At 38.3% G+C, this 15210-nt stretch overlaps 2 protein-coding genes across 4 annotated transcripts in view; one reads left to right on the top strand and one right to left on the bottom strand.

Moving 5' to 3' along the window:
• tmem117 (transmembrane protein 117) overlaps positions 1 to 15210 on the bottom strand; it is a 63930-nt gene that overhangs the window by 33388 nt on the left and 15332 nt on the right. The window lies entirely within an intron of this gene.
• On the top strand, positions 5624 to 9549 carry LOC146316835 (P2Y purinoceptor 1-like). The gene is made up of 2 exons (XM_084733976.1): positions 5624 to 5672; positions 8353 to 9549. Exons 1-2 carry the CDS (start codon positions 5624 to 5626, stop codon positions 9348 to 9350), a joined length of 1047 nt encoding a protein of 348 aa, XP_084590102.1. The 3' UTR covers positions 9351 to 9549.

Consider the following 15210-nt stretch of genomic DNA (forward strand, 5'->3'; position numbering starts at 1 on the left):
AGATCAATAATGTCCTACTCTGTCAGACACGTGCCCTTTAGGTGATGAAATTAAGATTAAAGACCACTTTGAGGTGTCACTTCCACAGGCCCAAGGTAATTGTCTCTTCTTGACCAATTTCAACAGTCACAATTTCATTAATCCCAACAGAAAATGTGCAGAAAATACAACAACCCCAATTCCAAAAAAGGTGGGACAATAGCGCTGGTAACAATCTGGATGATCCTTTTCCTTTTTAGCCCCGAGGTCATGACCTCAATGAATTCCTGAAAACAATCTGACGTGTGAATTCGTCAGACCCCAGCTCTCTTTTCCACTTTGCGTCAGTCCATCTCAGATGAGCTCGGACCCAGTGAAGTCTGCAGCTTTTCTGGATGCTGTTGCTATGTGTCTCTTGCAGAGTCTTAACTTGCATTTGTAGATGCAGCAACAAACAGTTTTTCAAAGTGTTCCTGAGTCCATGTAGTATCCTTTATACAGTTATGTGGGTTTCTGATGCAGTGAAATGTATTTGCAAATCATTGCATTCTGTTTTTATTTACGTTTTTTTGAAACCGTGTTTGCACATACACATCATTTATCCCAACAGAAAATATACGCAGACATCATTTTATGCATCAGTTGGACATGCTGTCAGTGGATTGATGCTCGCTTTTGTTATGCATTAGAGAAATTATTCAAACATTTGTGACCTGTGGTGGGGTTTTTTTTATGCATTCCCAGCTTGGAATCAAATTATGGAGAAATATCTCTCTGGCAGAGCATGAGATTGGATTCAGATACACGCAATCACACACGCTTGTCGTCTGGTGGCAGCCCTCAGCAGACCTCATGAAGACAGCATGGTTTATTATCCAATCATTAGCTTGCTGTTGTACCTTGAAAAGACCACAGTTGGGGCATTTAGCACCTCTGCAGCTCACTATAATAAATATAATGACAGACCAATTTTTATTTTGGCTGACACACAGAATAATATTTCTACCTTTAATTCAAAGGTTCAGAGTGGGATGAAAATACCATTATGTAAGTGTACAGTGTAATTTACAGAGAGATGTGGAAAATAACATGTGTGATGCAAATATGTGTGCATAATGTAATTGCACAACCACTGTCAAAGTCCTGGATTTACCTCTCACTCTGCTCATGTGCTCATGTAACAGAGGCAATCTACTTTGTACAATTTGGGCATCTGTTTCTACCAACATCATTCAGGCCTGGGTCAAACAGGATTTGCAAATAAAACAGATCAAATTATATCAACGCCACAGAGATTGTACTCATATTTCATAAAATTAAACAAAACAGAAAGATTAAATGTTAAAATTTCAAGGCAAACTGTGCAGATTTTTCCCAGAAACCAATGCACAGACTCATATTAAAATAACTCCTCTCATTCATCACCCACAACCCACCAAAACGGTATGGTGGTGCCAGCATCTGTTGAGACGCCACCCTCCACCCATACCTTCGTATTTTCTCATTATTTTGCTGTGCTCTGGGCGTCTTACAAAACCAAAACATTGATATTTGACATCCTGGGAATGAGACTCAACAATCAGCCATCTTTGGTGCAGCAACTAACAAACCCTACTTATTAAGTAACAGAAGCTGATATCCTTGTTGGCTTATATTCCTAGTATAGGTTAAGAGGTGCTGATGACTATTTATCAAAAAATCTCATTGGGTTAATGTTTGTACCAGTACCAGTAGTCATACTGACAATACTGTCATAATACTGAGGCATTTGGTCCAAAATATTGTGACATTTACTCATTTTATTACCTCAGCTGCTTCTACCCCTTGGAGTCCACAACATGTCGATAATCAATAATGATCAAAATCAACTGAGATGAAACTTACCTATTTAATATACAGTCTGTGGCTCCAACTTACTATTTGGACTTCAGTGCTCATTATTATTACATACTGCTCCTTTAATTTAGGAGGTTACAGCTGTTATTTCAGTGTGTCAGATACATATCACAATACAGGGGTTATGACTTTTTCTTTCAAATCAAACTGTCATAAAGCCCACACCATCCTATGCAAAAAAAAATCTAGTAAAAGAAGTTTAGTCCTGCAACATCCAACATAATAGCACTACTTTTTGTGCAATCTGAGCAAAGATATGGAGAATTCATACAGAATTACAAAAAATGTTGCAAAACTCAAGTGTATTGACATTTTCTTACACTCCATATTCAACATTTATGTGAATGTAAGTATCAGTTCAGACTCTGCACCAGCAGATACTTAATAATAAAGCTAAAAAAGTTGACAAGTATGAACTGTTCTCACACTGTGAGCCCCAACCATCAACTGCTTCAAGGTTACTCAATTGACTGTTAATTAAGAAATCTTCTATGAGTAAGCTTGGCTATACACTTCCATTTCCACTACTTTACATTTGCTCAAACACACACACGCACACACACGCACACACACACTTCAAGTCTCTCCCTCTGCTCCGGCTCTGCAAGCTGTGATCCGGTGCCAGAAGCGGCCATCTTCCCAGGAACAACTCTTTGTTTTTCTCTCCTCCAGCTCAGTCAGCATCCCTTTGAGTTACAGCTCCTAGGAGAGCTCATTGTGCTTGTGTCCACGCACACACACACACACACGTACGCACGCACACGCACGCATATACAGCCAGAAAGACAGCAAAGCAGAATGCTCCATTTATTTTCCCATTACAGCCTGGCTGGTTTATTCTCCAATAGTTTTACATGCTGTTCAGTCTCAGCTTGCTCACTTTTAGTTGTTTCCACTGCGCACATGAAAACAAAGATGTTGAGATTCCTATGGAGATGAAGATTTGTCTTGACTTAAAGTGGAGTTATAATGGATGAACCTCCTGTTGTAGGTCCAAATATCTCATGCAGAAAATGCCGTTAACATTTTACCAAACAACAGAGCCGCTGTTAGTTTAAACTTTGCTTATTTACTTACATAAACCTGAATATTTTCTTATTAACATATTTTTAGTTTTTCTTTTTTTTTGCAAAAGCAAGGTGGCCTACTGTGAGGCCACACCATACGTCTTGCTCTGTGGTATTTCAGGGCTCATCACAGATGCATAATTGAATTGACTTGCATGGGTGAACTTAATTGCCTCCAGTGCCAATGAGCCCTGGCTTAGATGTAGGAGCACAGTGTGTATCGGCAGATCTGACTTTTAAAGCAGCACCCTGCGCCAGCGAGCACGGCCGCCCTCTTACTGCCTATACGGGCAGGATTTAACTAGGGGGGTGATTCAAGACTGCTCAGCCAAGCCGTTTGAGTCACTGCACCTCCCGACAGCAGAGGACCCCGATAAGGGCTGATTCATGAGCACTGTCTTCTACTGCGAGGCTCTCAGCCCAGCAGGGGACAACAACAACAACAACACACACACTGTCAAGAGAGGCAGCCACACACACAAACACAGGCATAAAAAATACAGAGGGAAGAGAGGGAGGCACTTGTTATATCTTTTTCTTAGTTTCAGTCACTCACGCAGCAAACATGGACTCACTCACAAGGACAGAGGTGGTGTATAACCCCGAAGAATGCATTTTGAATATGAATTTACAGCATTAACAGTGTGATTCCTCTCTTCCTGAGTTTGGGATGAGATCATAGCCACCTCTCCACAAGCTGTTTCCAAACCAAAATCAAACATGTAGCTGTGTCTCCATCTAGTGGCAATAAACTGACACACCAGAGAGCTTGGACTACTTTCCTCCCAGTCAACATCATGTTTCCTGAAATTGCATTTTATGTAAACAAGGGTTGGAGGTTATGTTTTTAATTCAGTTATCAAACACCAACAAAGATTAAAACTAATTGTCATATGTAATCTGGGGCTGCAGTCTTTATAAAATGTGAAAATTGTCCATCCCAGTTTCTCAAAATCTAAAATTATGTCTTGAAATGTCTTGTCAGTCCAAAAGCCAAATATATTCAGTTTTATATGATTTGAGACTCTGAACAGATTTTTTCTGCCATTTTTGCACAAGAAACTGAACATTTTATTGAATATTTTTCCTATCCATTGATGAATTGATACATATCAATACTGTTTTATTGCCAAGCCTGTCAAACTGTCTATTATTTAACCAGGATTCATGCTGCGTCAGAGGAGTATCTATGCTGTAGTTTACACTCAGTAGTTCAGGGTAAGCAGCCTACAAAGATACCTGCTTTCAACCTTACAAAAAATTAATAGGATTACACTTTTTTTTTTTTGACAAAAAAGGCGGTTAAGTCACGAATCCAGTAAAAGCTTAACTGTGGCAAAAGCATATGCACAGTATATGTGGCACGACAAAAACAGGATAAACCAGAACAGAGATACAAGCGTTTCTGTTGAAGAAACTAGGATTTGAGAGCCTCACATTCAGTGGCCAGTTTATTAGGTACACCTGGTTAAAACAGTCCTGCAATACATCCTAACATCATGAGAACAGAACAGAAAAATGTATAAGGCCGTACAGCCAATCATAACAGTTTCAACAATAACTGAACATTATAACCTTGATGAAGACAGGATTTAATGCAAAATTGTTGTATTACACAGAATTAGTTTTTGCAAGGTGTTACCTACTAAACTGGAGACTGAATTTAAGCTGGGACTAGCCGAGAAGGCTGAGGTTGTTGCAGAGCAGGGGAAAACATGGCGGCAGTAGTCCTTTTTGGTTGTTTTCTTTCTTTAAAATAAATTCAAAACAGTTTGTTTTATCATGCCTTATTGTATTAGAGTTTTTGTATGGTATAGTTGTATTTAATTCATTGTATATTTTGTGTTTAGGCCTATTTTTTGTTGAGTGTCATGTATTTTAAAGTCCCATCTTCGGACGGCGATAGCAAATAAGCTTAGGCTTAGGCATGTGGCACTGGTTTATGGTGCATACTTGCTCTTATAAAATAAATATGAAATAAATAAAGTTGAATTTCAAAGTGCATAAGAACATTTTTCCAACTCAGTCAAGATTGTCTCAAGCTATCACAGGATACAAACTGTCAATATTATATTTCCACGTCTGTTTGTCTGTCTGATAATGAGATCATGTGGTGTGGTTTATGCTACATACTTGTGCCTATACAAATAAATATTAAATAAATAAATAAAATCAATTTCACAGTTGTTAAGTACACAACAGCGTTTCTCGGATTCCCACTCAGTCCAGATTGTCTCGGGCAATCATGGGATGTAAAACCTCTGAAATTATGGTTCCTCGTCTGCTTGTCTGTCTGATAATGAGACTCACGTGCGATAATTCTGGGAAGTGCTCAGGTTGTAAAGTCTCTAGATTTATAGCCGTAAGCCACTCACAGGACACACAGAAGCCCTGGAGCCACAAACACAAACGTCACAGTGCAAACCAGCAGAGACCATCAGTTAAACATGTGCATGAGCCACACATGGACAAGCAATTATGCATCTCAGATGTTTTAACAGTAGCTTTGTTTAATCCTCTTTGTTTACTGTATTACACACATACGTATACTGTACACACACACGTACTGTACACACAGCGGTCTCACAGGTGAGGCAGAGCACCGACAGCTCGTGACAGATGAGAAGCACACAGCTGCTGGAGGAGGAGGAGTGGAGATGTGATCATTGTCTCCATTCAACATGATACCATTCATCTTCAACAGCAACAAGTCTGACGCGGACAAAGGAGGCAAGTATTTTTTAAACCACCTTAAACATTTTAACGTTACCAACTGTTATAGGGTCAAAGTGCTTTACATAAAAGTAAATGTAAAAGGAACATAAGGCAATATTAAAAAGATATTTTGATACAATTAAAAGAGTTAAAGAGACAAAACAGGAAGGTAAACTTAAAATGCAGTTTAGGATATTAATGAACAGCCTCAGATTTGGTTTAATGAAAGACAGAGGCAAACAGAAGAGCCTTCAGTCTTGATTTAAAAGAACTAAGAGTTGCAGTTTTCTGGGATTTTGTTCCAGTTATGTGGTGAATAAAAACTGAATGCTGCCTCTTTGGGGACAGAAAGTAGACACCCTGAGAAGTTTAGATGGTTCATAACATAGCAGGAACGTATTTCGGCCCTAAGCCATTCAGTGCTTTGTATACCAACAGCATTATTTTAAAATAAATACGTTGGTGAACAGAAAGAAACTGTGAGGTCCTCAGAACCAGAGTGACATGATTAATTATTCTGGATGTTTTTTGAGGACATGACGAGTGGAGTTCTGGATCAGCTGCTGCCATCTGATCGAGTTTTTGAAGTTTTTCCAAGTAACATATCTTGTTCCACAACTTGAGTTACTGGGAGCATGTAGATATTAAACAGAAGCCTTTAAAGCCATTAAACAATGCAGCCTTGGGGAACTCCACAGGTCATTTCTGTCTGCTCAGATGTGTAATTACCCATAAAACTTAACTTAAACTTTCAAAGAATTCTATACAATAAAGAATACATTTTATTCAAGTTATTCTAATTTCCTGACATGACTGATATAGTGAATACTGTTAGACTATATTATATAGTATCCTTTTATCTTCATACTTATTACTTGCATTGTAGCTGTATGATGAAAAAAATCCTGAATGTTTTAATTTACATATTACACATCTTAAACTTCATCGTCAGTAAATAGGACATCAGTTTTCAGTGGGCAGTGATGCGTAGACATGATCCAGAATGAAATAAAATTATATAAATTGTTAAGATCTGCTCACCTGAATAAAATGAATGTTTTATCTCTGATTAAGTGCAAACAGAGGCTGACATAGTGGAGCCAATAAATCGACAGTCCCTTGGTTTCATTGTTCGCTGCAGACAGCGGTGCATTCACTTCCTGGACACTGCGGTGATGCTCAGAGGCTATGGAGACAGCTGCTGTAAACACAGAGGGCCCTGAGAAAGAGTGGGTGAACACATCTTACTTAACGCTCTGAAAGCAGAGCTTACTGGCAGAGTCAATAAAACAGACTACGACCTACGTTATTCTGGGAGGTGTTAAACTCTCGAAATATAAAACCTACTAAAAACGAGGGTGCCATATACTACAGAATATCTACAGTGTTTCACAGAGCTTAAACTCTGCAGATGGTAGAAAAACTGGATCATAAACAATAATTTCTTTGTGTTTTAATCTTAATTAATTGATTAAATAATTGAAAGGACAATTAACTAAGTGCCACTAGGTTTAAACTTTAAAGGCATAGTTCAGATTATTAGACACAGGGTTGTATGAGACACTTATCCATAGTCAGTGTATCACCTACAGCGGAGGCTCAGTGAATGGAAATGGAAAAAAATTTAGCTATTACATTAGTTTCAAAAGGAGATCACACTGCATAGCTTATGTGTTTGTGATTTGATAAGTATAGTTTGGTTGGGTTGTCTGACTCTCCAGAGTCAGAATCTAACAGAACTAATAAATGCCTTTGGACAGACTGTTTAATTTATTTGTTGTAGTCTGAAGTTGTGTTCAACAGCAATATTAAGCTGCTATTAGGCTCGGCTCAACTGACGAGTGCCTATGGTATGAAATAACATAATCACGAGCCCATAGACATCCAGGAATTGAGCAAAACCAAGTAAGTAAACAAAGAGGGGCTGCCTTTTTTCAGGCTTTGTCTGAGGGGAGCCCCAAAGTCTCAGACTTTTTCACCCCCGACATAAATTCTTCTTTGGCTCTGGAGGAGCTTTGACAAGTCTGAGAAAATAACACAAGAACTATTTCAACAGAGAGCCTCTGCTGCAAACATGAGGGTGTAACAAAAGGCACTATCGGACTGCATTATGGGAGGTATAGGAACATTTCTGGACACCCAAGTGTCTGCTTTTTCAACCACATCACCGAATAAGAATGTATTATATCTAATATCTGTGTACAGACGATATGGTGCTTAAAATAAGTGAAAGATTGTGGCAATGTGAGATTAACCACAATAATGTGTTAATTGCCTAACCTTAATCATACCTTAACTAAGGTCTGTAAAGATTGTGAGTATGGTTTAATTAAAGTGCCAAACATTAATTTCAGGTGTATGACAGGATGCAAACTCCAGTCTCCTGTATAAAAGTATTGCATAAAAATTGCCCATTCACCACCCTGACCTTATGTTCCACCTTGCTACATACAGGGCACGGTGCTCTGGGTGTTGGTACAGAACATGGGCACTGGATATAAATCATGAGGTGCAGAATGAAATATTGAAGTCATTCCTGAGGACACTAGGCTGTTCTTTTTACAATCTGTCTCTCCAACTTTATGAGACTGCAATACTAAAATGCAGGCCTTCCTTTTCATTTTTCAAAACATATAAATATTTTAAGAATAATACACTTGCCAAACTGACTCTAGTTCCTGTCCTTAATTCCCAGAGGTGCTTCTAAAGTTCCTGAACCAGTCAACATTCTGCAGCCAGTATGAAGACGGCCGGTGGTATTGCTATGTCCTGCTGGTTCTCTTCACTTTTGCCCTTCCTTTGGGGATCCTGGGAAATGTAGCGGCCTTAATCAACTACATCTGCTTCAGGAAGACCTGGAGCACCGGCAATGTTTTCCTGTTGAACCTGGCTCTGTGCGACTCGGCCTGGATGCTCACTCTCCCTTTCACCGTCTACTTTGCCTTGCAGAAGCCGTACCTCAAAGACATAGAGATCTTCTGCCAGTTCAGGAAGATCTCATTCAACATCAACATATACGGCAGCATCCTCTTCCTCACTCTCATCAGTTTTGATCGCTACGTTGGGACAGTGCATCCCATCAGCTCTCTCCGCTGGTGGGATGTGGGTAAAGCCAAGCTTTGCTCAATCTGCACATGGGTTGTGTTGGTACTGATGTCCATTCCTGACTTATTTGTAACTTTCGCTACTGAGCGATCAAATAACGGCAGTGTGTGCAGGAACCACATCCAAAGCCCTCACACCTACGTCGAGATATCCACACTCATCAGAACAATAGTAGTCTTCCTGCTACCGTTCAGCGGCATGCTGGTCTTTTACATCATGACCGTTCGTGTTTTGAGGCGTCTCCCAAGGGGCAGAAGGCACAGAGGAACCCAGCGGATGGGAGGGAAGCCTCTGTGGCTCATCACTGCCGCCATACTCGTCTTTGTGGTGTCCTTTGTGCCATACCACGTCATGATCATCACCCTGGTGTTCATGAGGATCAAGAACCAGATCACAACGTCCAACAGCAATGACCTCCGCATCTCTTTTGAGTTCTTTGAGGCCATATGCGGTGTGAGTAGCTGCTTGGACCCGGTGCTATATATTATGGCTAGTGAGCAGTTCCAGAGGAAGCTGCTGGCCTTGAAAAGAGACCGATACAGGAGACTGTGCTGCAGAGCCAGCAGGAGGGTTGGGGTAATTGGGTGAATCTATTGCATGGCTTTTTTGGCGAGTTACCTTAAAGTGCCTTGGCTATATCACCAATAAAGATGTGCCTGTGGCAGATGTGGTACAATTATTTTGGCCTGTCTTAAAAGCATTATTATGGAAGTGTCATGAAAAAGGAAAGTAGCTGTTGAATTGTTATCAATGTAAATTCAAAGTCGAACTACATCATGGTATGTTTTGCAACTCAAAAAATGGCAATTTAATGGTAAGTATTTGGTAATTAACTGGTACAATATTATATTAATATTTCAATATTTGAAAAATTTTCTAATATTTCAATATTTGAAAATTCTGTAAAATTACCCCAAACTTACCCCACCATTACACCAGATTTCATGGTTAGTAGGTGGTAATTAACCAGTAATGTATTTGACTTATTTATTTATGACAACAATTCAATTACACACCTATAATGCATTAGTTATATATAAGGTAAGTGGTTAAAATTCATCCCCTACTGCCCTGATGTCAATGTAACTTATAAATCAGGAGTGTGAGTTAATTAAATGGTATCGCTACTGATCTTATCTGTGAAATATGTAGAAATTAGTGGGTAAATGTTCGGGTAATTCTGGAGCAACTGCGAAGAAATGTCTAATGAGTTACTTGCTAATTACCTATTCTTACAATGAAACTGAGGACCTGTAAAATGAAGTCTTACCAAAACATTTCTGTAATAAAATGTTTTGTTGCCAATTTAATTAAGCAGTAGTCTCAATCCTTATTTGCTGATTGACAGACATTGTCAAAGGACACAAGTAGGAAGGAAACCAACAGCTATATTAACTAACAATCATTCTGTTCATTATTATAATTTATTATAATCTCCCAGGGAACAGGTTGAGATTTATTCAGCTAACAGTCTAAAATCAAAAGAATTAAATCTACAAAGATATAACAGAGAGGAAATAATCAAATCTTCACATTTGAGAAGCTGGCACCAGTGAATGTTAATGAATGGCTAAAAAAAAAATTAGTATGTAGTGTCACAATATTTGCACATTAATCTTCTGCTGATGGATTAATCGACTGACTGTTTCAGCTCTACACACAAGTATAATTTGTCTTGTTGCTTAATGTACCGATTTGCTTGCCTGGGTCCAGACATTTGAATCCGCCCACTTCACTAACTTGATTACTTCTCTGAATATGGAAATGGACTGCAGCCAGTTGACAATTCAGTCTGATATCAATTTGCTCAATCATGTACAGACCTGTGACAAATTAAAGGTATACAAATGCAGATGTTTCCATATAGGGAACAAGGGGTCACTTAATGGCCTGATCAGTATGACAATGAAGATTGCAGTCACCAGATTTCAAGCTGATTAAAGCGATAGTTCACCCAAAAACGCAAAAAGACGCCATTAAACCATGCTTTTAGCCTAAATGTCAACTGAGCCGCGTGCACACACCTGAAGCAGATACACAGGTTTGCTGCAGCAAAGAAATAATGTTCCTCTTCTATGTCAAAGTCCTCGGACATTTTCTTCTTTGTTGAAAGTCTGCAACGTCAACTGTGTGCGTAACAAGTCACTATTTCTGAGCAGATCTCTCTCTGTTGTCCGAGTCGCTTCCAGGTAGCATTTAAACATAGATGTGAAGGTACCGCGAGATCTTGTATAGTTCCTGTCGCGCCGTTGACATTTAGGCTAAAAACATGGTGTAAATGGCATCTTTTTGGGTCAAATTTTCAATGTCACAGCTTACGGACACTTGGATTACACCAGACGAGCAGCATGGAGACATTTTGTGAGTTTTTTGTGTTTTTTTTTTTTTTACATTTTAAAACTGGTCACCATTCACTTCAATTGTACTGGATTTGGGAGTCTTTTGTGAACTAGAGATCTTCACCTGTTGTCACATCAGCACAGGGGTGAGTAGATAAAGCATAATAATTAAACATGTAATATCACAGTATATAGCAGCACAGTGTTGCAATATCACAATATCAAATATGTTTTTATATTCCTAAAACACAGTATGTGCAGTTTAAATCTGACTTCAAGTTACCTCTCCCCTGTTTCATAACAGAAAAGCACAGGTGAATGAATACATCACCCTATTTCCTGTTACGTATTTGTAGCAGTGGCAGGATTAACTCCTGTTATAGTCTTATCAAAACAAACTATCTCGACTGTATGTGCGGTGAAGTGGACACGGCACACGATGGAAAATGTGATCAAGACGAACAAAGAAGGAAGTAAACACCAGGCCTTGAAAAACCAAAACATGGTTCCTGTTCGGTCACGCAGTCAGTGATACCATGATATCCCTATTGATTCTTGAACTATTTATATCACAGTCTTTCATTCTCAATCACCGCTCTTTGCATTCAAGTCATCAATCCAAATGCATTACGTGAAACTGCAAGGGCAGCTCGACTCTTTCTGACCACGTACTTTAATCTATTGTAGGCTCCAGTACGCAGCTCTACTGTATCCAGTTTTGATTTGACGCATCAGAACAACAATCTTGCCCCCCTTAGGGATCATAATGGATGTTCTCCCACAAACACAAACCCAGAGTGGAGTGAGCCTCGGTGATAGTGCTGCCTGGATTTTAGCATATGCTCACTAACATCCCCATTCATCACACATTTGCTGGGCTGCAGGATCACAAAGAGGGTTTAGGGAATAGCCAAGACTACAGCCACTGGCTCCCCAGAGCTGGACTCCTCTGTAACTAAGCGTCTGGATAATAAATCAGAGGTGGGAAGTGACAACAGCGCTCCCTCCGTGGGGAGATTGCCGCAAGTAGAGGCGAGACACAGAGATGCGGCTACTGGGCCACTGTACCAAAGTACCTGTTCCAGTAAACCTGTCAGATCATTTCATTTTGTTATTTATGGCTTGGCTCCGGACCAAAGGACTCATACAGTTCAGGTAAATAAGCAATTTCCTCTCGGCTGGATCCCTTTGTTTGCTAGCTCTCGTCATTATTGCTCCGTCTTTGTCTCCCAGTCTGCTGTGCAAACAGCTCTGTTTTTCAGCCTTTACTGCGTGTTCATGGACACGAGCTTCGCTCCACAAGGAAGGGACATCAATAATGTCTTTGTGACAATGAAAAATTATCTGTAGGTTTATTTAAGGGGATGGAAAATGTCAGTGTTTGTCACTCTGTAGTAGCTGTATCTCAGTGTAATGACTTTTCTTAAACAGAGGCCTACACAAGATACAAACGTCAACATTAGTACAGATTTTGGCCACTTGGTGGCAGCGCAACATGTCGTTAACACAACACTGACATATTTAGGGCTGCAACTAACATTTATTTTCACCTTCAGTTAATCTGTTGATTACTTTCTTGGTCGATGTTTAGTTGTTTGGTTTATAAAATGTCAGAAAAAGCCCAGGATGATCCTAAAATATGTTTTTTGTCCACAACCAAAAGATATTCAGGAGGTTACTGTCACAGTCGAGCGAAGAAACCAGAAAATATTCACATTTAAGAAGCTGAAATCAGATTATTTTTTTCTTAACATATCACTCAAAATGATTAATAAATTATTAAAATAGTTGGTGATTCATTTAACAGTTGGCAACTAAACGATTAATTGTTGCAGCTCTAGACATATTATTTTTTAAAGCTGATGTGGTTTTAGCCAATATTTACTCATGTAGCAGAGACACAGCAACTATAGCATTTATTTGGAGTCAATCAATATTCACTCTCCTTAAAACTCAGTCATGGTCTCCACAAAATCCTGCAGGAATAATCTGTGTTTTTAGCTGCTAAATGCTCCATTTTGTACCCATCTAGTTGTTAGCTTTGTGTCTGGTACTTGGTGCTAAGCAGATGGCACACAGCGGGTTTATTAGAGGTGATCCAGTTACAGCTGCAACAATTAAATGATTATTAAATTACCAGCCAACTTGGATGAGTTTTCTTTTTTTTTTTTTTTTTCAAGAAAAATAGTCAAGTAGTCTGATTTCAGCTTATTAAAGTGTTAAATTTTCTGGTTTCTTTGCTCCTTTATGACAACAAACTGAATATCTTTGGGTTTTGGATAAAACAAGACATTTGAGGAAGTCAAAGTCAGAGTTTTTGAAAACATAATTTTTCATAATTTTCACATTTTATAGACAAAACAAATATTTTTTTATCTTCTTGATTAATAAATAATCAAAATAATTGTTAGCTGCAGTTGTTCTACTGCTACTACTACTACTGTTCTTGATACAAATTTTGATACCTGAACTTTGAATATCTGCTGATAGAGATCCATTCCAATACCAGTGCATAAAACAAAATATAGGCTATGTTTTTTATATAATATATTATATGGTAGCATAGATTTACATACTAGTCATTACCTGATTCAGCATTTTAAGCAGTAAAGGAGGCTTTTTCAAAACTGGTATTGTATTAGAACAACCCTATTACCAGGCATTAAAACAGCTGAGAGCAAAGACACTGAACTAAAAGTTAAATTGCAAACCTTAAAAACCAAAACAATGAGCTGAAAGAGTCTAAAGTGCTCTGCAGACCTGTGAGGAACTTTCTGTGGTTTTGAAACAAACTAAAACAGTTATTCTGGTCCGCAAGAGAAATTTCAAAGGACACTGTTTTCTTGATCTCTGATGAGATATCATGGTCATTTTATGGTATATTATAGTAAATACATTAAAGTTTTATCCCTTAATTTAGAAATATTGTATAGAGTAGCTTTAATTCTTAAGTAATTCTTAAGTAATTTTTAAACTTCTGGATTCCTGGACAACAATGCAACCACACATAATTTCTTGACATTCATCAGACATCAAACATCCAACAGGGTCACACAGTAAGTCAGAAGTATAGATTCAGGCTGCAGGGACACAGCAGCGCACTGACACCAGAGTAATCATACATTATTTACAAAGGAGGGGGACAGAGACGAACTAAAAAAGGCTGATCTGAACTGAAGGGGAGCGTAAAACATACAGCTTTACAGGACAACATAAGGTTGTGTGGATTCCTCTGTGATGTACTGTGCAGATGCCAGGACAGTGTCAAAAGTTCAGACAGAACAGATAGACTTAAAAATATAACTCAGTTTAGGGCCAAAGTTTCTGCTTTTCTGTTTATATAATTTTTAAATTTAATGTCTTTTGGATTTTGGTTGGACTAAACCATCAATTTGAAGATACCACTTGGCGCTTCTTGGATATTCTGATATTTTATCAGCAAAATGATCACAGTCGATTCATTAAGTTTGCATTGCATTTGAATTTGGAGGCAAGATATTCTATAAAAGTATATTATTAGCTGAAAAAATCCATATCATGCATCCCTACGATTGATCAGAAAAAGATCATCAACAGAGCAGTCGATGATTAAAGTAATTAGCAGTTGCACATTTTTAAAAAACTGCATCCTGCGCTGAACTTCGTGTGAACTTACATTATGCAAATTCACATTAGTGTGAAATTATTAAAATATGGATTACAAAGTTAGCCTTTTAACCCTCGTTATTATGTAATACTGAAATCTGAATAGCATACATTTGATATGATTGCATATTTACGAGCCCTTTGCAATTTTTTTTAATTGTATCAGTAATGTAGAACCATAACAGAGAGCTGGTTTTGCCTTAAAAAAAATACAAGATCTGCAACCGTATACACCTGATCTGATTTTTTATTAATTTATTTTGTATAGTTAATGAAAAATCAATGAAAATAATTCAAAAATGCACTTCAAATTTTCCTAGAGCCCAAGGTGATATCTAGAAAGTGTTTATTTTGTCTGATAGACACTTCTGAACTTGAACATACACAGTTTACAGTTATATAAAAGCAAATGTTTTGTCATTTGCACTTGATAAATGATTTAAAAGATTAACCCATCATCATAA

The sequence above is a fragment of the Lutjanus erythropterus genome, chromosome 13 (genome assembly GCF_056507025.1).
Source record: "Lutjanus erythropterus isolate fLutEry1 chromosome 13, fLutEry1.hap2, whole genome shotgun sequence".
In the NCBI taxonomy this organism is placed as follows: domain Eukaryota; kingdom Metazoa; phylum Chordata; class Actinopteri; order Lutjaniformes; family Lutjanidae; genus Lutjanus; species Lutjanus erythropterus.